Source organism: Gnatocerus cornutus, chromosome 8, assembly GCF_029298725.1.
Source record: "Gnatocerus cornutus isolate USDA-ARS CGAHR chromosome 8, icGnaCorn1.1, whole genome shotgun sequence".
Taxonomy (NCBI): domain Eukaryota; kingdom Metazoa; phylum Arthropoda; class Insecta; order Coleoptera; family Tenebrionidae; genus Gnatocerus; species Gnatocerus cornutus.
Genome location: NC_142240.1, coordinates 16,616,678 through 16,633,915, shown reverse-complemented (window position 1 = coordinate 16,633,915; position 17,238 = coordinate 16,616,678). Strand labels below are relative to the sequence as shown.

Here is a 17,238-nt window from a genome sequence, read left to right as displayed (position 1 = left end):
GTAATGCGCAAAAACTGGACGGTTATTTAAAAATAAAAACTTTTGAATTTTTTAGAAATGTGAGGTTATGTAACGTGAAATTGATACCTGTCAAAACATAACCCAAATGTCAATACGTCGATTGAAAAACCAACGTGAGTCTTTTAAAACCGTTTAAATTTCCAGAGAGTTCTCATAAATCTCATTTGCAGGTGAGTTGGACCACTTCTTACTTCTTTTTTCTCACCGTACTCTCCTCTATGACTTTGTAACCATAACCTAAAAACTTGCACGTGAATTTCGTAAAATCGCGATGTTTTCACGAACTTCTCACCTATTTCACCGCAAAAACTTACACGTTACTAGTGCCAACCATGAATATAAACAAGTCCTTCAAAAAATCTACGCCCCCAATCCTAACAAAGTGCGTTTATCTATCAAAAAACCGCCCCCGAAGTCGTCAACCTTCGAACTGAATTTGGGTCCCCGTGTCAACAATCTCAACATTCAGATGTTGTCACCAAAGATGTACGAACAAGTGTTTTCGAATGTAAATGGGGAAAGGTGCGATCCTAGTGTTTTGGAAGAGTGTCGGAAAGTTCTAGAGAAGCATAACATGGCGAAAATTAAAGACTACATGAAAGATGTGGAATTTAAACTTCCGCCTCTAGAAGGGAAGAACATTGAGGAGCATTTTCTAACCATCGGCAACAGGCAACTGAAACCGTACCGAGATTTAGTGGAGGCGCTCCTAAAAGAAATGCCTAAAGCACCAGACAAGTGGCTCATGCAACAGGGGTGGACTCGATACGCTCCAGGGTTGGAACCAGAACCTGTGGCGTATCCCTTGGAAGAAGTGCTCGTTTTTGATGTGGAAGTCTGCGTGAAAACGGGGAAAGCGCCCACTCTCGCCACGGCCGTCAGCGATAAGGCATGGTATGATATTTAAGATACCCAATGAAAGACTCTAAAACTGGTAATCTGTAGGTACGGTTGGGTAAGCCAAACCCTGATCGACGGTACCAGCAAGCCGGTAACAACCCACCAATACTCCATGAGTCAACTTATCCCCATTGAAAGCACCCCCGGTGACTCTAGTCTCAAGTTAACCCCCCACATGAAAAAGCCCAAAGTCGTAATCGGTCACAATGTCTCGTACGATCGTACGAGAATCAAAGAACAGTACTGGTTACGACAGACAGGGACTCGTTTCATAGACACCATGAGCCTTCACGTTTGTGTCAGTGGCTTGACAAGTTACCAAAGAGCAGTTCTTAAGTCTGGAAAAGAAGACGAAGAAGATGAGAACTGGACAAAGTATAGTTCTCTCAACAGTTTAGACGCGGTGCATCAACTCTATTGCGGCAAAGAATTATCGAAAAAGACCAGAGATCTATTTGTTGAGGGATCCTTGAGCGATGTCGTTAACGAATTTCAAAATGCAATGAAGTACTGTTGTGATGACGTTAAAGCGACTTATGATGTCTTAAAAGTTTTGTTTCCGTTGTTTTTGGAGCGGTTTCCGCATCCGGTTACGTTAGCAGGGATGTTGGAATTGAGTACCGCTTATTTACCCATTAACAGCAATTGGAATCGTTACGTAGATAACTCTGAGCAAGCTTATGAGGATTTAGATATGGAAAGACAAGTTTTGTTGGCTCGGAGGGCCGATCAAGCCTGCCAGCTTTTGCACGACGAGAAATACAAAGAGGATCTATGGTTAGTACGGTTTTACCTGCGACCTCTCAATGTACGCTCTTTTTTAACAGGCTATGGGACCAAGACTGGGAAGTGAAGAATCTCAAATTGAAGAAAAAGTCTTCTGTTAAAAAACCGGACGAACCCACCTTACCGGAAGAAATCGAAGAAGATGCGCTTGAAAAAAAATTCTGTTACTTAAAGAACACTCAGGATTTAGTATCCAAAGTGAATCGCCACCTTCCGGGGTACCCGAATTGGTACCGGAAACTGTGTACAAAACCGGACTCGTCCCCAGAATGGGTCCCCGGTCCCCACCTCATTAGCACTTCCATGCAGATAACTCCGAAACTTCTCTCCTTAACATGGGAGGGTTACCCTCTACACTTCGTTCGAAACAAGGGTTGGGGTTTTTTGGTACCATTCACCGACGACTTGGCGAGTACTGCTAAACTTCCCTTGAAACAACTCCTGGAAAGGTGTCCACTTCTCGTCGACAAACCCAAAGAAGGGAAGGCTAACATGGCCAACATTTCGCGTATAGTTGATGACCACTTAATGCGCAAGGAGTTTTACTCACGACTGAAAAAAGACAAAACTGGAGGCCACTATCAAGGCTCCGGTATCTGGTGCAACGTTGAAATCGAAGACTGCTGCTTTTTCATGAAACTCCCCCACAAAAACGGCCCATCGAAGAACGTCGGTAATCCTCTAGCTCGCGACTTCTTGAATAAATTCTCCGAGAACGTGTTAGCAGGTGACACGGAGAGCGCCGAAATGGTACTGTCCATCGCAAGAACGTTATCTTATTGGCGCAACAACCGCGATCGTATCTTAGACCAGATGGTAGTTTGGTTGGACGAAAACCACCTCCCCAAAGACTTACACAACGGTGTTCAATACGGCGCTATCATTCCTCAAGTTGTCGTCTGTGGTACTTTAACACGCCGCGCTGTGGAACGGACATGGATGACTGCCTCCAACGCCCAGAAAGACCGTCTTGGGTCCGAGTTGCGGGCGATGGTACAAGCACCTCCTGGGTATAATTTAGTCGGTGCAGATGTCGATTCGCAGGAGTTATGGATCGCTTCAGTGATCGGTGACGCGGATCATGCGAAGATGCACGGAGCTACTCCGTTTGGTTGGATGACTCTGAGTGGTAACAAAGCTGATGGTACTGATATGCACAGTATGACAGCTAAGGCAGTGGGAATTTCACGCGACCACGCCAAAGTCATAAATTACGCGAGGATTTACGGAGCTGGGCAGAACTTCGCCGAAACTCTTCTCCGACAGTTTAACCCATCAATGTCCGAGTCAGAAGCTCGTTCTAAAGCGACGAAGATGTTCGCGTTGACGAAAGGCAAACGCATTTATTATTTGAAACCGGAGTTTACCATTGACTTCGCTGATCAAGCGTACACAAAGTGGCAAGCGATGGAAATCGCCAAAGCACATGGGAAACATGTCAACGACATGTTTGTGAGCCCCAGTTGGGTTGGTGGTACCGAATCTGCGATGTTCAATCGATTAGAAGCTATCGCCAATAGTAAAAATCCATGCACCCCCTTTTTAAACGGTTGTTTAAGCAGAGCCTTGCAACCCACAACCGAAGATCGGTACTTACCAACGAGAATTAACTGGGTTGTTCAGAGTGGGGCGGTGGACTTCTTACATTTAATGTTAGTTTCGATGAAATGGATTATGGGAAATAACGCTCGGTTTTCTTTGAGTTTTCATGATGAAGTGAGATATTTAGTTCCAGAGAAGTTTAAGTATCAAGCGGCGCTTGCTATGCATGTTACGAATCTCTTGACAAGGACGTTCTGTTCTGTTAGATTGGGTATCAATGATCTGCCACAGTCCGTCGCGTTTTTCTCGACAGTTGAGGTTGATACTGTGTTGAGAAAAGACGCGAAACAGGACTGTGCAACCCCTTCGAATCCTCATGGGTTAGAAAAAGGGTATAATGTGCCCAACGGGGAGTCTCTTGATGTTTACGAGGCTGTGGAGAGAGCGGGAGGGAAATTTAGTTATTGGTACGAACAGTTAAGAGATTAATTTGTTAATAAACGTTTTAATAAAATTACTTGTTTTATTTCTATTCCTTCAATCTTCATAAACTCTTTTATAAACCGAATTCTTTTTTAGAATGTCCCGCAAGACCAAGAGAAAGCACGTCTTCAAGGAAGTCCTCGAAGACGACATGTCTCTCCCTGCGGACAACCAAACCATCGTCCGAATTTTGAGCACAAAAGGCAATAATCTCCATGAAGTCCTCGCCCCTGATCAGTCCACCTTTCTGGTATCTATGCCCACGAAGTTCCGTAAAAACGTCTGGGTGAAGCGCGGGAACTACGTTCTGGTCGAACCCATAGAAGAAGGCGACAAAGTCAAAGCCGAGATTGTAAGAATACTAACAAACGAACACATCAAGTACTTTAAAGAAGATAAAGTGTGGCCCTCTGAGTTTGAAGAGCGCAAGAAAGAGAGTGATGATGACGATTTGCTTGTGAACACAAACAGACTTCACTTAGCTGTGAGCAGTGATGAGACAAGTGAGAGTAGTGATGAAGACAGTGATGGAAATAAAACGTAATTTGTACTTGAATAAAATTATATTTACATAGCTTGTCGCATTCCTTTCATTATCTTCTTTTGGACGATGTTGGTAATGTTGCCATCGACGTTAGGAAGAGGCTGGTTTTTCCGAATCGACAACTAAAACAAAAAGTGAGTTTCGCGTCTTACGTGGTATTGAAATCACCTCAATTTGTTGTACCAATCGGATTTCTTCAGGCCCTGAGATGAAATTCGTCGCTTTGCAAGTAAGGGAGCTGCCTAATCTCCCTACCCTCCCAATTCTGTGCAGATAATCGGCAGAATACAGAGGGAAATCGTAATTTAAAACGTGTTCTACTTGTGTCGTATCCAATCCTCTGGACCCCACATCCGTGGACGATAAAATTTTCGTTTCGCCTTTGATGAAGTTGTTCCATTGTTCAACTCGAATTGCATGATTCATATCGCCGTTGATGTTAGAACAAGGCACTCCGTTCTCTCTTAAGAACATCGCCAGCCAATTACTGGTTTCATTGCGGTTACTAAAGACCAACATTGGGTGTTTATTGTTCTTCGCGATTAGTAACAGAGATGAAGGTTTGGCGGATCTGGTAAGTCTCATGAATTTCTGTGTGATTTTAAGTAAAGGTTTGTGGAGTCTGGGTGACACCAACTGGTGTAAAGTCGGTTCAATCGGTTTCAGCGACTCTGGAAGATTCTTAGGTAATGTCGCTGAAACTAAGACAATCTTAGATTGTGATACTCGTCTATACAACGATGAGACTCTGTCGTTGAAGCTGTCGTCTACCAAAGTGTCGGCTTCATCTAAAACCGTGAACAGGACTTGATTCAATTTGTAGACTCCCACAGTGCTCAGCTTTCCAATAGCTCCAGGAGTCCCTACTAAAATATCAATCTCGCCGAACTCCGGATCCATCATTAGTTTTTTCGTGCGCCCCCCAACAATTACCTTCACGTTTAAATCCACAGCTTTTGCGAGGGACTCCGCAACTTCCCCAACTTGATACGCTAATTCTCTGTTTGGTACCAAAATCAGCGCCCTGGGGCTGTTCAATTCTGTCGTTTTATTATCAATGAGACTCTGAATGATGGGTAATAAATAAGAAATCGTCTTTCCGCAGCCTGTCTCAGCAGCTAAAAGCAAGTGTTTGTCGCGGCTCATCAACGGAATCACCTTCGCTTGGAAATCGGTGGCTTTTTCAATCCCACGTTGTTGTAAAGCCCCAACTAGTCTACTATCAAGATTAAGTAAGTTAAATGGAACCATTTCCTCAATTTTCTCCGGGAGCGGGTGCACTGTGAAAGCATCCCCTTTGGATTTGGAGTGGTTCCAACCCTTGGATATCAACGGTATATCATCGAGGTTGCTGTAGATCATATTCGCGTAGTGATTCAAACGGGGGCGTTTCGAACTTATGATACATTTAGCTTCCACCTGTTTTAATTTGGGGAGGCCGGAGAGGAACCGAATTTGGTGTTGGCAAAGGAGTTTAGATAAGTGCCTTGTTACGCGGAGGGTCATTTTTGGGGACTTACATTGGCAGTGGAAAAAGATGCTTTTGTGATAAACCTAACCTCAATTAACCTCAAAATTTGACGTTTACAGAAATTTATGACAAAGTTAGGGATATTTCGTTTTCCCCCAGATTACGTTGGTAATTTATGGCGTCAAAAAATTCAAATATTTGTAAAATTTGTGCAACTTTGGTTTTCACGGAACTAACTGATCAAACCTGGTTAATGTCGTACCATTTAACTGATCGCCTTTATCAATTCCATTAGTTCAAAATGTTTGGGGATTTGGGTGCTTTTCAGAGTATTATAAACACTAAACGTGCTTATTAATCTACATTTTTTGTTCAGTAGCTCGAAAAAGACACTCTGGTTAAGTTTAAAACACCCTGTATCTCATATCTGGTTTGATGGCCGAGATTCTAAAAAACTTTCAAAAATGGTGGATGCGCCAAATTTTGTATCGCTCCCATTTACGAGAATTATTTGGTTCCACCCAAAAATCTAATCTCTTCAAGTGTTTACCCAAATCTGGATCAAAAATAACGATAATCTGACACTGATAACAAAACTATTAGTTCTTTAATTGCACATTTTCTGCAAGAGAAAGCCGTGACCTTAAAATCTTTGACATGCATTTCCAATCTTACCACTCGTCTCTATTCTTACTTTACTCATTACACTAACAATGGTGAGTCGAAAATATCTAACGGGTACTTTTCTAGCCATTTTGGCCCTTTTTCTCATAAAAGTGACCCCTAAAAACTCGTGCACTTCTTTCTTCGATTATTTTTTGATCAACTTTGGCGGGAACTGTTTCTACAACCCTGACGTGGATCTAAGTGTGGTATGTAGTAAATTCGATATAAAACCCATTTTAATTTGTGATTTTAGCCCGAGATTATAAAAAAATATGCGACAATACCGGAAACATACAGTGTCACCACTGAAGACGGCTACATTCTCACAATTTTTAGAATCCCCACATCGAATCCTGTGGGGGTGGTGCTACTACAGCCCCCAATGTCAGCAGGGGCGATCACGTGGCTTTCAGATGGAGCGCAATCTCTAGGTTCAGTTAATTTTTTTTATTTTTTTTTTTAACTTTTGTTTCAGCTATTTCTTTATGGAACGAAGGCTATGATGTTTGGTTGAACAACCATCGAGGAACTTCATATTCTCGTAAACATCTCAATTTATCAGAGACGGATCCAAAGTTTTGGGATTACAGGTAAAAACAGACCTTGATCTTCAGTTTTGAAATACTTTTAGTTTTCATGAAATGGCGCTCTATGACCTCGACGCCCAATTCGAACTAATTCACAAAAAAACTAATTCACGAGTCATTTTTATCGGTTATTCGATGTCTTCCACTGTTGGACTAACATATGCGGCGGTAAAACCCGAAAATTCGAAGAAGTACGTGAAGAGTTATATTCTCATTGCTCCGGTGGTCCACATGAAGAGTTTTTCTAGTCCCTTTAAGTACATTTTTTACTTGATGGCACCGTTCGAAGTAATTTTACTTTAACCAAGTTTTTTAATTTGTACAGAGTGTTTTTAGGATGGGAGAGTTTTTTACGTTTGAAGCTATGCGGTGGTTAGGTCAGTTTATAAATCTAGCACCAATGTTAATGAACATTGCTGGGTCTATTGTGATGGGGTGGACTTTAGGTGAAATGGATCCGGTAAAAATCAAATGATATTTGTTTTGGTACAGCGTTTATTGCTTTCAGGTACTTTTTCCTTACATTTTTGCCCATCATGGGCGTGGAATTACCAACAAAATGTTGTACCATTACGGCCAGATTTTTTTTAATCAAAGTGGATTCAATATGTATGATTATGGAGCGACTGTGAATTCTAAAATTTACGGGTCAGAGTGGCCTCCTATTTATCCACTGCATAATATTATCAGCCCCATTTATTTTATTTATGGTACATGTGACTATTTAGCGTCTCCTCTCGTACGTTTTACAAACGACATGAATTTTTTCTATGATTGTTTTTTAGGATGTGGACTCATTATGTGATGTGCTACCTCAAAAAGAACTCGGGAAGATTCAGTTAGCTAATTTCAATCATATAGATTTCGTTTTTGGCAAGCGAAGGAAAATATCGTACAAAACGATACACCAAATTTTGAAATATGTGGAAATAAAGACATAGAAACGAGACAATGTTTAAATATTTTATTGTATTCTTTGCCATTACCTGACGACACTTCATTTAGTCTGATGATTAATTAAATGCAAATGTAAATCGATTAAGAAGTCAGTGAAAGTAAAATTAACTTGTAACAAAAAATCTTCAAGTCAATAAGTTGTTTACTTTATAGAAACTCGTCCATAAAATAAGACATCGAGTGCTACTTCTAAATTAAACGAATGAAAGGTAAGTACTCTCACCTACTACCTACCTACACGACTACTTTTAAAACGGATTTTTAAAGATTATTTCTACTAGGTACAAAACTCTTAATCTACTTTTACACTAAAGTTAAAATTAAATCAGATGATGTTCATGTTCAAGACCACTTTGATGATGTTTCTCATGCACCTGTTTGTGCTGCTTTCGCTCGTGCTTCTTTTTCTCGTCATGCTCGTGTTTTTTCCCATGCAAATGTTTATTACCACCTTCAAATTCGAAATGAAGATCTCTTACGAACGAAAAGAAATATTACCTTTATGTGAATGTCTCGCTGCAGGATGACCTCTATTACTGGAAGACTCCTCTGAGCCAGAATTCTCAGAAGAGGTGCTCAATTCAGTAGTGGTAGTACTGCTTTCAGAGTTTTGCCCACACCCTGGATTAAAAAAAAAGATTTTTTCGGGAGTTTAAAGCGACAATTTACCGGAATTCTGTCCGTTTTGAGATTGTGTCCCAGATCCGCTCTGAGAGAACGGATTAAAGAAGTTGCCACTTGAAATGTACTGCTGAAATCCCTCCACAAATCGCTGAAACAGAGAACTGATTTCTGGGGGCCAAAAAATCTCCGACCCGGGCTTAGATGACGAAGGATCTACAACAATTCAATCAAAAAGTGGTTTTTAATAAGTTAAGAAGCGCAGACCATTCTGAGCCAGGGAAGAGGCGCTAAAAATAGCGAAAAAGCAAACAACAGTTTGTACAATCATTTTTCTACTGTTGCAAACAATTAAAGTTGCGTGACTTATAACCAACAATTTTGGAATTCAAAGCGTTCGCGTTATTTGAGTTATCTGCTAATTTTGTTATTCTAGAGGTGACACTCATTTCAAGAATTTTAAGAGTGAATTTCCGTCCGTTATCTGCAATATCTCCTATCCTTGAAATTGTGGCCATACTTTTCTTGGGAGTAATACAAAAATATTGATAAAAGGAAAATTTTCCAAGATACTTCAAATGTAGCGCCTGACAGTTAAATCGACCAATCGCAGGCCCGGTTTTCGTCTAGCCTGGATCAGAACGAAACTCCCTAGATTCGAATCGAATCAACAACGTCGTTAAAAAGAAGTGTCACAAAAAGTAAACAATGTCTGCAGAATTTTCTCAAATAGTTGAGTGCATTAGTGAAAATATTTGTAATGAGATATTCTCATTCACAGGAAGTTTGAATGAGCTCACAAGTAGCGCGTCGTCCTTGGAAATCTACAATCCTCAAGGTACTACTGCTCTGCCCATCCTTTCAACTTTTTGTGTGTTTTTAGACCCTACATTACAAAAAATGTATAGTAATCTAGAACCCACTTTGGAGAAACACATTTCTGATGTACATGTGGTGCTGCGGAATCATTTGGATAAAGTGCAGGAAAAAGAAAATGATATTGTAAGTTAGTCCTGTACTGGCAGTCTGTGAGTGTTTGTTTGTAGGTAAAATTAAAAACACAGCGTCAAAAGGCGGAAACTAAGATTGGGAATCAAGAGAAATCCATTCAGAGACTTCAGAAGGAATGTGAATTGTATGAGCAAAAGTTGGCTGAATTGCAAAAGAGTAAGGATTGTGTTAAAGCTTGTAAAGTGCTAACAGGGTCAAACTTTGTCTTGAAAAAAGACAGGACATTGGGATGTATCCTTTTACGCAAAATTTTAAGAGTCCAGCTTAATGCAGATCCTTATAAAAGAACAGATATCAAAACAAGACAGACTTATGAAGTTTTTGAGTATAATAATAAAATAGTAAATCCAAATGATATAACAACGGCAGTGTGGAATCTTGTGGAAAATTTTGTAACAGAAGACAAATGATTGGCCCTTAAAATAAAGTGTTTTTCTATAATACATAACTTTTTATTTAAACTATTCACTCAGTTTTCTTAACTTTAACAGGCCTTCTAATCTGATATGAATGGAGAACACTTGCACTTGTAACAACACTAAAACTAACAATAAACAAAGCTACAATCACCATAGCCAACAACAGTCCCTGGATAAACACATTATAAGTTATAAACAAAATTCCTTGTGATGCTAAAACGCCTGAATAAGTGAGTAACATTGCCATGGGCATCAAAGTTGCAGCTGTAACAAGTGGAAGAAGCGTTACCGTCGCTAGAATGACACAAGTCATGGATAACATGGGCCTTTGCACTGACCATTTCACAAAGAGTCTCCAGATTTCTTGAACAAATGTTTTTACTTTTTCTGAAATTAATTAGTGAGAAGGTGGGGCTATAATTTTACTACTTACCAGGCAAGAATTGCATGTCTGTGGAGATTCTGTGGTTTAGAATGTCCTGTTTAGTTTGAAGTGAGTTCATAGTTCTAGGATTTGATAATTTATCAAGAGAGAAAATGGAGTTTGTACTTGGTGTGATTGTTTAAGATTTCGGAAAGAATTCAAATAAACTGAGTCACATTTCTGAGTGGGAACAGTTTGTTTTAGCTCAACATTTCTCTCTGGGGGTACATTTTAAGGTTGTACACTCACTTGACAAATGAGATTGAGGTCCTAGATAAAGAAGCAAAATAGATAGACCACTCTCTTACACTTATTGTAACCATATGACTTTTACCGCCATCTATGAGATTGACGCAGACATTTAGTGACCCAGCCGCGACACGAACCACTAATGCAATGAGGTTGTTGTCGTAACTTATTTATTGTTTTGGGGTTTGTTAATTTTTTGAAATAAAATACAATATCGATTTAGAATTGTATTTACAGCACAAGATACATCCTGGAAATAATAAAATCTGTACAATTATCAGTAACATCACACTACTCTTCACACATGTTCAATGAAAAAATATCGATAAAACACCTTTTAAAGCACTAAGCAACACTAATTCAACGAAATTTGTAGTCACCGGTACCAAACAACAGTTCAAATAAAGAAAACATAGGCTGACATGACACTTTAACTTGTGAATTTGCAGAACTTGTAAAATTTTCAACGGTTGAACTTGATGCTCGAGCACACGTGCTTGAAACTATGACTTGTGGCGGCACCTATGCGATTGAATTTGAAATAATTGCAAAATTTATTTATGCGTCAATCTCAGAGAGGGAGCTCCGAAACGTGGTTTCAATTGGTTCATAAGAGTGACCACCCCACGATTGAGGTTATGTAGAAATGTCAAATGCGATATGTATTTTTAAAAATGAGGAATTGAAGTCTTCAAGTGGGCCCCAAATGTTCTTGGATGTACGCTGTGTCCATTTATTAGTCTTCTTTTAATTTTTTTTTCTTAAAGGTGCAGCCTTTACGTTTTCTGAGGTTATGTCGCATTCAAATTATCAAGGATTACTGGATTTGTAGTTGGATTGAGTTAGAAATGTCAAATCGATAGAAATGGGGCACCCCAAGATTAAAATCGTTTATTAACAGTAAAAAAGTCGTTCCTTAAAACTATGGGCCAAAAACTAAATAAGACAAATGCAAAACAATTTTACTGCTTCTTGAAGCTTTTCAAAATTGGATAAATATTATCAAACGCTTCATAAATCTCCTGCCTTACTTTAGCTCCCGTTAAGACAACCTTCCCAGAGACAAAAATCAATAATACTATTCTAGGTTTGACCATTCTGTAAATGAGACCGGGAAACAGTTCAGGTTCATAAGAGCTGAAAGAACTGTGGGTCAGAACAAGCCCCTCCAATCGAATAGGGAACTTGACATCGCAACTGCCCACCATGTTCTGTATTTTAAAATCTAAGAACTTTGCCGGGAACCCCAACTTTTGAATGATTCTAGCGTATTTCCGCGCAGCTAATCTAGAATCGTCTTCACTTTTAGCCCCAGTGCAGACCATTTTTCCGGATGAGAAAATAAGCGCGGTGGTTCTGGGTTCTCGAATTCTCATGATGACGGCTGCGAAACGTTTTGGGTTGTATTCGGCGTTACGTGCATGGAGAGCGATTTTTTTCAAGTCAAGTTTGCAGCTGAGATTCACTGTTGACACAATATTCCTAAAAAATGAATGGATTTATATAAAATCGTTATTTTTTTTAATTTGCAATCTTACTGTAGCTGGGGTACAATATTAGGATCTGCCGAATGTGGCGTCATTGGCGTCAGAGGCGAGGGGGTAGCGGGCCCCATTGAAGGAGTAGTCGCAGCTCCACTTGTGCCCCCTAAATTGACCATGGGGGACATCATAGTATGTTGCTAAAATTACACGTCAAGTCATGTTGCTATTTTTTTTAACTCTCTTATAAATTACCGGTGTTTGTGATTGTATGCTTGTAATGGGCAGTGCAAATCCTGGAACATATTTAGTGTGGGGCATGGAGATCCCCATTCCCAACCCCAACGTTGGAGTCAGTGCCCCCATTGGAGCCAAAGGGGGCACTTGCTGTGCTTGCGCTGTTGTGACTGGTTGCTGTTGCTGCTGTTGAAGAGCGTTAGGTAAAATAAGTTGATCTTCTTCAGGCTGATGCAGTGGGGTACCTAGTAATCGCTTTTTAGCAATAATCTAAGTTTGTATTCTAAACTTACCAATGCTGGGGATACTAAACCCGGGACTTGGTAGCATTTGATCCATGTTGAATGGGGGTAATGCGAAACGGTTCTTTCAAATGAAAAATTTTGTATTACACTATGCACATGATGGGGATAAAACCTGCAATAACCAAAGGAACTGTATTCCTTGGTCCGGCAGTGTAGGCGTAACGACTTTAAGGCTAAATTAATTGTTTACTTCTCACAACAAATTAACTTTTGCTGATAAGCTAGTTATCAGTTCTACCAATTAGTACCAACGTGCTAACCGTAAAATTCCCAAGAGTTTCTATGAACGGGATTAAAAAACAGTGCTCAGTTACAATAAACGGAACTATTACTCCAATATTACCTTATTTTTCTCGATAATAAATCAGGGCTAATTGGAATTTTTATGCGCCGATTAAACCCAGAATTTTATTAATTAATGTCTTAATTCCAATACCAACCTAAGGCATGTAATTTCCTAGTGACGAGTCAACACACCTAACCTCAAAGTGGTCAAGTATTTAGCGAGGTGCTTCAAGATTTAAAATGGTTCGTTTATTTCTCTTATTTTCTTATTTACAACTTATTTTATAGGGAAAAACTAAAAAGACGAGAAAGATTGCGCAAAAGCGCTTCGCTAAAATGAAAACCATGATCAGTCTGAGCGATCCCCGCATCAAAGCAGCCCACCGTCAGCCCCCTAGAAAGAAAAAACCGGAGGACCCCCACGCGGTGAAAGTGCACGAGGCGCCTCAAGCCAGTTCCGCCCTTTTCTTCCAGTACAACACACAATTGGGACCGCCTTACCACATTTTGGTTGATACAAATTTTATAAACTTTTCTATCAAGAACAAACTGGATATAATTCAGAACATGATGGACTGTTTATATGCGAAATGTATTCCGTATATTACCGACTGTGTTTTGGGGGAACTTGAGAAGTTGGGGCAGAAATACAAAGTTGCGCTGAGGATTATAAAGGACCCAAGATTTGAACGGATTCATTGTATGCATAAAGGGACGTACGCGGACGATTGTTTAGTTCAGAGAGTGACTCAACACAAGTGTTACATAGTGGCGACAAACGACAAAGACTTGAAAAGAAGGATCAGGAAGATTCCGGGAGTTCCAATAATGTATGTGGCACAACACAGATATACCATAGAAAGGATGCCAGACGCGTATGGGGCTCCAAAAACATGAATAAAACTGTTACAAACTCTATTTCTATAAATCCCAAGTTTCTACATTTTTAAGCAGTGCCCAATTGGGAGACTTTTTCTCAACATTCAACCAATTGAAGTCGTCCACACACTTCCAATTATTCGTTTCCTTATCCAATCCAGACTCTTTAAAATCTTTATCAATGTTACTATAGTTGAGATTGTATGGTGCTAAGAAAATATTGTGACAATCCTCCATGATGGCCCTACTGGTGACATGAAGGTAAATATTCACGTTTTCAGAAGCATGCAGACGCAGCTGTTGACACGCTATGACAAGAGTACAATTTTTACAGTTTTCTGCGAAGATTGAAGTCGAGACAGGTCCCGTAAAAACGTAGCAATTCGTCAAAAAATTCAAGTGTAAAGTGGAAGGACTCCCTAGAATTTTAACCTTGCAATTCTCCAAACTCTCAACAGTCACATCCTTCTTAAAGATATCTTCTCCTGTAATTTCCAGAGTTTCCCCCATTTTATTAGAAAACCCGCAGATTTGTTTGGGGGCGAACGCGGTCTTTTGGAAATCAACTTCATCATCTGTGGGTTTCTTCTCACATTTTTTGACCTTGTTCTTATTTTTGAACCCAAATTTCTTTTTTGGCAACAACTGTTCTTCTGTTTCCTTAAGTTTAGTGGTGAGTTCTTGTAAACTTTCGTGACACTTCTTTACGTCGTATGTTCGGAGGAAAATGTTGGAATTTGCTACGTATTTTTGGAGAAGAAGAATATCTTTGGAGATGTTGTTTAAGTGCTCAGGAAGAAGTTGTTTATCCACATCGCGTAATTGAAGAAATGCGTTTTCGATTTCGGTGCGTTTTTTGGTGAAGGTTTCCTCAAAGTATCCTAATTTTTCGTTATCAGCGGCTAAGTTATCTTTATCTTGTTTGCGTTTTTGTAATTCTAGTTTTCTTTCAATGTCTCGTTTTGTTATTAGGCTAATTTTGTCCATCCCGCTCTCCATGACTTCCATTTTTTGACAGTTAGTTTTACTTCTTGATTGCTTTATCTATGCCTTCTTTGTCTAAACGGTACAAGGGTTGATTTGAGTTGGCAGCTGCCTGCAGCACATTGACGAATTGTTCCTTTTTCTTGAGTGTTTCTAAGCGGGGCTCTAAACCGGGCAAATCCTACAAAAAACAAATTAGGGCTTGAGTTCTAAAATTTAAGAAATTTACTTTTCTTAATTTCTCTTCATTGGGGGACACTGCTACAAGTACACTATAACCTAAAGCTGAAGCGCCAACGAGCCACAACACAGACTTAATTAATTTTTGGGCCATTAACTCTGCTTGGTGTTCCAATAAGCGTCATCAATTTGACGCACTTTGCAATCTGAATTTATAGTCTCTCCGATGTTATAATAGTACTCCAACAATGACGGATAGTTATCGTGCAGATATTTTCTATATTCTGTAAAAAACGCAATTATTTGAACGGAAAAACCCCAATTTGACACTCACCTCGTCTCGTGTTGACACCGTACCAAATGCCGTAACTAACAGCAAACAAAACTCCCTCAGCAACAAACAAAATTGCTGCTCCACGTTTTATCCACTTTCTTGAACTCGGTTTGGGATTTTTTATTAACATTGCACCGAAAAACTAAATTTAGAAAACATGTGTGACGGGAGACAAAAGTGCCAAATGTCACAATTTTGAGGTTATCGCACTGGACAACCTAAGAAAAAAAAATCCCAAGTTTAGTGAAGGTCACGCAGTTGATCAGCTGATCTAGGTCACAAAGTGTCCATTCTTCGCGTTTATCTTTAAAAAGGGCCAAACAGTGTTGAAAATCGGCGAATTTTGAGTTTGATGGAACATTTTGGTTGCGATTTCAAAAATTTTTTGTCTTGCTGCGAATTTCAAGGGCGCGATCGAAAAAAACGGAAAATTTCAACTGTTTTTCTAGTGTCGGTAGTTCCGTCATCAGCAGTTTTTTCGTTTGACGTTTTGGATTTGTCACGTGGGACATTTCCACCAATGACGTTGCTTCAACTGTGAAACAGGGCTACCAACCTACTTTTAAATTTTAAAGTTTTTTTTTTAATATTACGTCCAAATACTGGATGTTTGAAAAAACTCGACATGGTTAATTCGTGTTGTGCCTTCAACTGCACCCAGCGCTCGAAAAAAGGGAGCGGAATATCATTCCATTCGTGAGTGCGGCATTTTTATTAAATCCCTTTAGACTAATTTAGAAAATTCTAGTTTCCCTAAGAACGAAGAACTGAGAAGAAAATGGGTCATTGCGACAAGAAGAGAAAATTTTGTCCCCACAGTTGCAACAACGATCTGCAGCCTTCATTTTCAAAAATCCGATTTTTGCTACAATTTCGGACAAAAAAAATTACGCGCGGGTTGCGTTCCATCAATTTTTAATTTCGTACCACAAGCCGCAGCACGATCAAGAAAGCGGATTTTTAAAGTTGACACCAACGCACAAACTGAAGAAGTAAAAAATGTTGAAAACTCTTCTAGAGTTGAAGAAGCAACACATTTGAACGTCAAAACGTCCTGTAAAAATACTCAGACAAGTTCACCACCCAATATAGACCCTCCTTGTGAATTAAGAGCACGGAATGAAGAAATTTCGATTCAATCTGCAAGAAAACCACAAGAACTACCCCCTAAAGTCGAACGAATATATTGCCAAATAGACGCTTCAACCCTTCAGCTGCCACGAGTGAATTTCATTTTCGTAGATCCCATTGTTAACTATGGCACAAGATCCCGCCGGACTTTTTATTTCGGCGATTTTAGAGAGACAGACTTGCAGAACCCCGAAAAAGTCAGAAATATGTGGCTATCAGCGAAAAGAACTATCGAGAAACAGAAACGCAAAATAAAATTTCTACAGAGTCGCACGTATAAATTAGAAAGAAAATTTAATAAGTTACAAGACAAAATGCAAGTTTTGAAAAATTCAAGAAAACCTGCAGCTGGAGATTTGGCTAAACCGAAGATTTTAAAAAGTAAATCGGAACACTCTTACGCACTCGTCCGACGCGCCAGAAGTTCCAAAAAGAAATTGAATAAGTCAGCCGCGCAGAATTGCAAAGACAGATCGGACCATTCTTATGCTCTCCTGGAGTAATTTATTTTGCGATTGGCATTTGTATACGCTTTTGAATAAATATAAATTCGTTTTTTAATTATATTTTTCCAAAATTATGTTGTATTTGATTACCCCCGCAATCCCACAATAAGAATCGGAAGTATCCCACGTCAGCTCTTGCTAATTAAAACAGACAATGGTTAATGGTAAATTTGCGTGTAGTACTCATGCATATCCTAAAACATCGTTCTGTAAAATGCATTTTCCCTGTTTGCCT

The 17,238-nt window shown here is 39.6% G+C and overlaps 13 protein-coding genes and 1 long non-coding RNA gene across 18 annotated transcripts; 7 read left to right on the top strand and 7 right to left on the bottom strand.

Moving 5' to 3' along the window:
• Positions 1 to 54: 54 nt before the first annotated feature.
• PolG1 (DNA polymerase gamma, catalytic subunit tam) lies at positions 55 to 3,918 on the top strand. Of its 3 annotated transcripts, XM_088043281.1 has the most exons (5): positions 55 to 134; positions 192 to 915; positions 967 to 1,698; positions 1,749 to 3,716; positions 3,829 to 3,918. In XM_088043281.1, coding segments are annotated over exons 2-5 (3,324 nt in total). In that variant the 5' UTR covers positions 55 to 134; positions 192 to 292; the 3' UTR covers positions 3,830 to 3,918. The 3 variants fall into 3 exon arrangements, with proteins under 3 accessions (XP_087899407.1, XP_087899405.1, XP_087899406.1); XM_088043279.1 differs by lacking the exon at positions 3,829 to 3,918 and having other exon boundaries at positions 1,749 to 3,797; XM_088043280.1 differs by lacking the exons at positions 55 to 134; positions 3,829 to 3,918 and having other exon boundaries at positions 185 to 915; positions 1,749 to 3,797.
• LOC148170481 (putative RNA-binding protein EIF1AD) lies at positions 89 to 4,315 on the top strand. 3 transcript variants are annotated; one of them, XM_088043298.1, is made up of 2 exons: positions 89 to 134; positions 3,829 to 4,315. In XM_088043298.1, exon 2 carries the CDS (start codon positions 3,830 to 3,832, stop codon positions 4,274 to 4,276), a length of 447 nt encoding a protein of 148 aa, XP_087899424.1. In that variant the 5' UTR covers positions 89 to 134; position 3,829; the 3' UTR covers positions 4,277 to 4,315. The 3 variants fall into 3 exon arrangements, with proteins under 3 accessions (XP_087899424.1, XP_087899423.1, XP_087899425.1); XM_088043297.1 differs by having other exon boundaries at positions 100 to 191; positions 3,829 to 4,312; XM_088043299.1 differs by lacking the exon at positions 89 to 134 and adding an exon at positions 3,628 to 3,716.
• Dbp21E2 (putative ATP-dependent RNA helicase Dbp21E2) lies at positions 4,277 to 5,858 on the bottom strand. Its single transcript, XM_088043287.1, has 2 exons — positions 4,445 to 5,858; positions 4,277 to 4,398 (listed from the first exon to the last, which is right to left on the bottom strand). The coding sequence occupies exons 1-2, from the start codon at positions 5,780 to 5,782 to the stop codon at positions 4,300 to 4,302; spliced, it is 1,437 nt and encodes a 478-aa protein (XP_087899413.1). The 5' UTR covers positions 5,783 to 5,858; the 3' UTR covers positions 4,277 to 4,299.
• A 387-nt stretch (positions 5,859 to 6,245) lies between these two features.
• On the top strand, positions 6,246 to 7,969 carry LOC148170479 (lipase 1-like). The gene is made up of 7 exons (XM_088043289.1): positions 6,246 to 6,619; positions 6,667 to 6,844; positions 6,889 to 7,003; positions 7,045 to 7,288; positions 7,326 to 7,460; positions 7,509 to 7,739; positions 7,786 to 7,969. The coding sequence occupies exons 1-7, from the start codon at positions 6,461 to 6,463 to the stop codon at positions 7,939 to 7,941; spliced, it is 1,218 nt and encodes a 405-aa protein (XP_087899415.1). The 5' UTR covers positions 6,246 to 6,460; the 3' UTR covers positions 7,942 to 7,969.
• On the bottom strand, positions 7,950 to 8,946 carry LOC148170478 (uncharacterized). The gene is made up of 4 exons (XM_088043295.1): positions 8,846 to 8,946; positions 8,627 to 8,794; positions 8,456 to 8,578; positions 7,950 to 8,408 (listed from the first exon to the last, which is right to left on the bottom strand). The coding sequence occupies exons 1-4, from the start codon at positions 8,907 to 8,909 to the stop codon at positions 8,278 to 8,280; spliced, it is 486 nt and encodes a 161-aa protein (XP_087899421.1). The 5' UTR covers positions 8,910 to 8,946; the 3' UTR covers positions 7,950 to 8,277.
• A 248-nt stretch (positions 8,947 to 9,194) lies between these two features.
• On the top strand, positions 9,195 to 10,050 carry LOC148170477 (uncharacterized). Its single transcript, XM_088043294.1, has 4 exons — positions 9,195 to 9,416; positions 9,462 to 9,580; positions 9,625 to 9,820; positions 9,881 to 10,050. Exons 1-4 carry the CDS (start codon positions 9,287 to 9,289, stop codon positions 9,997 to 9,999), a joined length of 564 nt encoding a protein of 187 aa, XP_087899420.1. The 5' UTR covers positions 9,195 to 9,286; the 3' UTR covers positions 10,000 to 10,050.
• On the bottom strand, positions 9,921 to 10,737 carry LOC148170476 (uncharacterized). The gene is made up of 2 exons (XM_088043300.1): positions 10,442 to 10,737; positions 9,921 to 10,395 (listed from the first exon to the last, which is right to left on the bottom strand). Exons 1-2 carry the CDS (start codon positions 10,509 to 10,511, stop codon positions 10,055 to 10,057), a joined length of 411 nt encoding a protein of 136 aa, XP_087899426.1. The 5' UTR covers positions 10,512 to 10,737; the 3' UTR covers positions 9,921 to 10,054.
• Positions 10,738 to 11,309: 572 nt separating this feature from the next.
• On the top strand, positions 11,310 to 11,562 carry LOC148170475 (uncharacterized). Its single transcript, XR_015770564.1, has 2 exons — positions 11,310 to 11,399; positions 11,449 to 11,562. It is a non-coding gene; the product is annotated as an uncharacterized LOC148170475 (long non-coding RNA).
• On the bottom strand, positions 11,559 to 12,962 carry Tbp (TATA binding protein). The gene is made up of 4 exons (XM_088043292.1): positions 12,693 to 12,962; positions 12,418 to 12,644; positions 12,220 to 12,362; positions 11,559 to 12,163 (listed from the first exon to the last, which is right to left on the bottom strand). Exons 1-4 carry the CDS (start codon positions 12,736 to 12,738, stop codon positions 11,644 to 11,646), a joined length of 936 nt encoding a protein of 311 aa, XP_087899418.1. The 5' UTR covers positions 12,739 to 12,962; the 3' UTR covers positions 11,559 to 11,643.
• Positions 12,963 to 13,002: 40 nt separating this feature from the next.
• Positions 13,003 to 13,917, top strand: Bka (FCF1 rRNA-processing protein Bka). The gene is made up of 2 exons (XM_088043293.1): positions 13,003 to 13,232; positions 13,278 to 13,917. The coding sequence occupies exons 1-2, from the start codon at positions 13,230 to 13,232 to the stop codon at positions 13,884 to 13,886; spliced, it is 612 nt and encodes a 203-aa protein (XP_087899419.1). The 5' UTR covers positions 13,003 to 13,229; the 3' UTR covers positions 13,887 to 13,917.
• Tbcc (Tubulin-binding cofactor C) lies at positions 13,888 to 14,876 on the bottom strand. The gene has a single exon (XM_088043290.1). The coding sequence runs from the start codon at positions 14,874 to 14,876 to the stop codon at positions 13,911 to 13,913; it is 966 nt and encodes a 321-aa protein (XP_087899416.1). The 3' UTR covers positions 13,888 to 13,910.
• A 16-nt stretch (positions 14,877 to 14,892) lies between these two features.
• LOC148170471 (uncharacterized) lies at positions 14,893 to 15,186 on the bottom strand. The gene is made up of 2 exons (XM_088043302.1): positions 15,082 to 15,186; positions 14,893 to 15,033 (listed from the first exon to the last, which is right to left on the bottom strand). The coding sequence occupies exons 1-2, from the start codon at positions 15,184 to 15,186 to the stop codon at positions 14,893 to 14,895; spliced, it is 246 nt and encodes an 81-aa protein (XP_087899428.1).
• LOC148170470 (uncharacterized) lies at positions 15,186 to 15,587 on the bottom strand. Its single transcript, XM_088043301.1, has 2 exons — positions 15,367 to 15,587; positions 15,186 to 15,316 (listed from the first exon to the last, which is right to left on the bottom strand). The coding sequence occupies exons 1-2, from the start codon at positions 15,494 to 15,496 to the stop codon at positions 15,186 to 15,188; spliced, it is 261 nt and encodes an 86-aa protein (XP_087899427.1). The 5' UTR covers positions 15,497 to 15,587.
• A 389-nt stretch (positions 15,588 to 15,976) lies between these two features.
• LOC148170469 (uncharacterized) lies at positions 15,977 to 17,077 on the top strand. Its single transcript, XM_088043291.1, has 2 exons — positions 15,977 to 16,062; positions 16,115 to 17,077. Exons 1-2 carry the CDS (start codon positions 15,992 to 15,994, stop codon positions 16,998 to 17,000), a joined length of 957 nt encoding a protein of 318 aa, XP_087899417.1. The 5' UTR covers positions 15,977 to 15,991; the 3' UTR covers positions 17,001 to 17,077.
• Positions 17,078 to 17,238: the final 161 nt, after the last annotated feature.

Bases quoted from the DNA above. Each gene is read 5' to 3' on its own strand.
- LOC148170469 (XM_088043291.1), top strand. From the start codon at position 15,992: ATGGTTAATTCGTGTTGTGCCTTCAACTGCACCCAGCGCTCGAAAAAA. The intron at 16,063-16,114 runs GTGAGTGCGGCA...AGAAAATTCTAG, and splicing joins AGCGGAATATCATTCCATTC to TTTCCCTAAGAACGAAGAAC.
- PolG1 (XM_088043279.1), top strand. From the start codon at position 293: ATGTTTTCACGAACTTCTCACCTATTTCACCGCAAAAACTTACACGTT. The intron at 916-966 runs GTATGATATTTA...GGTAATCTGTAG, and splicing joins GCCGTCAGCGATAAGGCATG to GTACGGTTGGGTAAGCCAAA. The intron at 1,699-1,748 runs GTTAGTACGGTT...CTTTTTTAACAG, and splicing joins AAATACAAAGAGGATCTATG to GCTATGGGACCAAGACTGGG.
- LOC148170471 (XM_088043302.1), bottom strand. From the start codon at position 15,186: ATGGCCCAAAAATTAATTAAGTCTGTGTTGTGGCTCGTTGGCGCTTCA. The intron at 15,034-15,081 runs GTAAATTTCTTA...TGTTTTTTGTAG, and splicing joins ATGAAGAGAAATTAAGAAAA to GATTTGCCCGGTTTAGAGCC.
- Dbp21E2 (XM_088043287.1), bottom strand. From the start codon at position 5,782: ATGACCCTCCGCGTAACAAGGCACTTATCTAAACTCCTTTGCCAACAC. The intron at 4,399-4,444 runs GTGATTTCAATA...TTTTTGTTTTAG, and splicing joins GATTGGTACAACAAATTGAG to TTGTCGATTCGGAAAAACCA.
- Tbcc (XM_088043290.1), bottom strand. From the start codon at position 14,876: ATGGAAGTCATGGAGAGCGGGATGGACAAAATTAGCCTAATAACAAAA.
- Tbp (XM_088043292.1), bottom strand. From the start codon at position 12,738: ATGGATCAAATGCTACCAAGTCCCGGGTTTAGTATCCCCAGCATTG. The intron at 12,645-12,692 runs GTAAGTTTAGAA...AGCGATTACTAG, and splicing joins GTTTAGTATCCCCAGCATTG to GTACCCCACTGCATCAGCCT. The intron at 12,363-12,417 runs GTAATTTATAAG...GTGTAATTTTAG, and splicing joins GCATACAATCACAAACACCG to CAACATACTATGATGTCCCC.
- LOC148170479 (XM_088043289.1), top strand. From the start codon at position 6,461: ATGGTGAGTCGAAAATATCTAACGGGTACTTTTCTAGCCATTTTGGCC. The intron at 7,289-7,325 runs GTAATTTTACTT...TAATTTGTACAG, and splicing joins ACTTGATGGCACCGTTCGAA to AGTGTTTTTAGGATGGGAGA. The intron at 7,461-7,508 runs GTAAAAATCAAA...TATTGCTTTCAG, and splicing joins CTTTAGGTGAAATGGATCCG to GTACTTTTTCCTTACATTTT.
- LOC148170477 (XM_088043294.1), top strand. From the start codon at position 9,287: ATGTCTGCAGAATTTTCTCAAATAGTTGAGTGCATTAGTGAAAATATT. The intron at 9,581-9,624 runs GTAAGTTAGTCC...GTTTGTTTGTAG, and splicing joins AGGAAAAAGAAAATGATATT to GTAAAATTAAAAACACAGCG. The intron at 9,821-9,880 runs GTATCCTTTTAC...ATAAAAGAACAG, and splicing joins AAAAGACAGGACATTGGGAT to ATATCAAAACAAGACAGACT.
- LOC148170470 (XM_088043301.1), bottom strand. From the start codon at position 15,496: ATGTTAATAAAAAATCCCAAACCGAGTTCAAGAAAGTGGATAAAACGT. The intron at 15,317-15,366 runs GTGAGTGTCAAA...CGTTTTTTACAG, and splicing joins CGGTGTCAACACGAGACGAG to AATATAGAAAATATCTGCAC.
- LOC148170478 (XM_088043295.1), bottom strand. From the start codon at position 8,909: ATGATTGTACAAACTGTTGTTTGCTTTTTCGCTATTTTTAGCGCCTCT. The intron at 8,795-8,845 runs GTCTGCGCTTCT...GAATTGTTGTAG, and splicing joins CTCTTCCCTGGCTCAGAATG to ATCCTTCGTCATCTAAGCCC. The intron at 8,409-8,455 runs GTAATATTTCTT...TCGAATTTGAAG, and splicing joins AGCGAGACATTCACATAAAG to GTGGTAATAAACATTTGCAT.
- LOC148170481 (XM_088043298.1), top strand. From the start codon at position 3,830: ATGTCCCGCAAGACCAAGAGAAAGCACGTCTTCAAGGAAGTCCTCGAA.
- LOC148170476 (XM_088043300.1), bottom strand. From the start codon at position 10,511: ATGAACTCACTTCAAACTAAACAGGACATTCTAAACCACAGAATCTCC. The intron at 10,396-10,441 runs GTAAGTAGTAAA...AATTAATTTCAG, and splicing joins AGACATGCAATTCTTGCCTG to AAAAAGTAAAAACATTTGTT.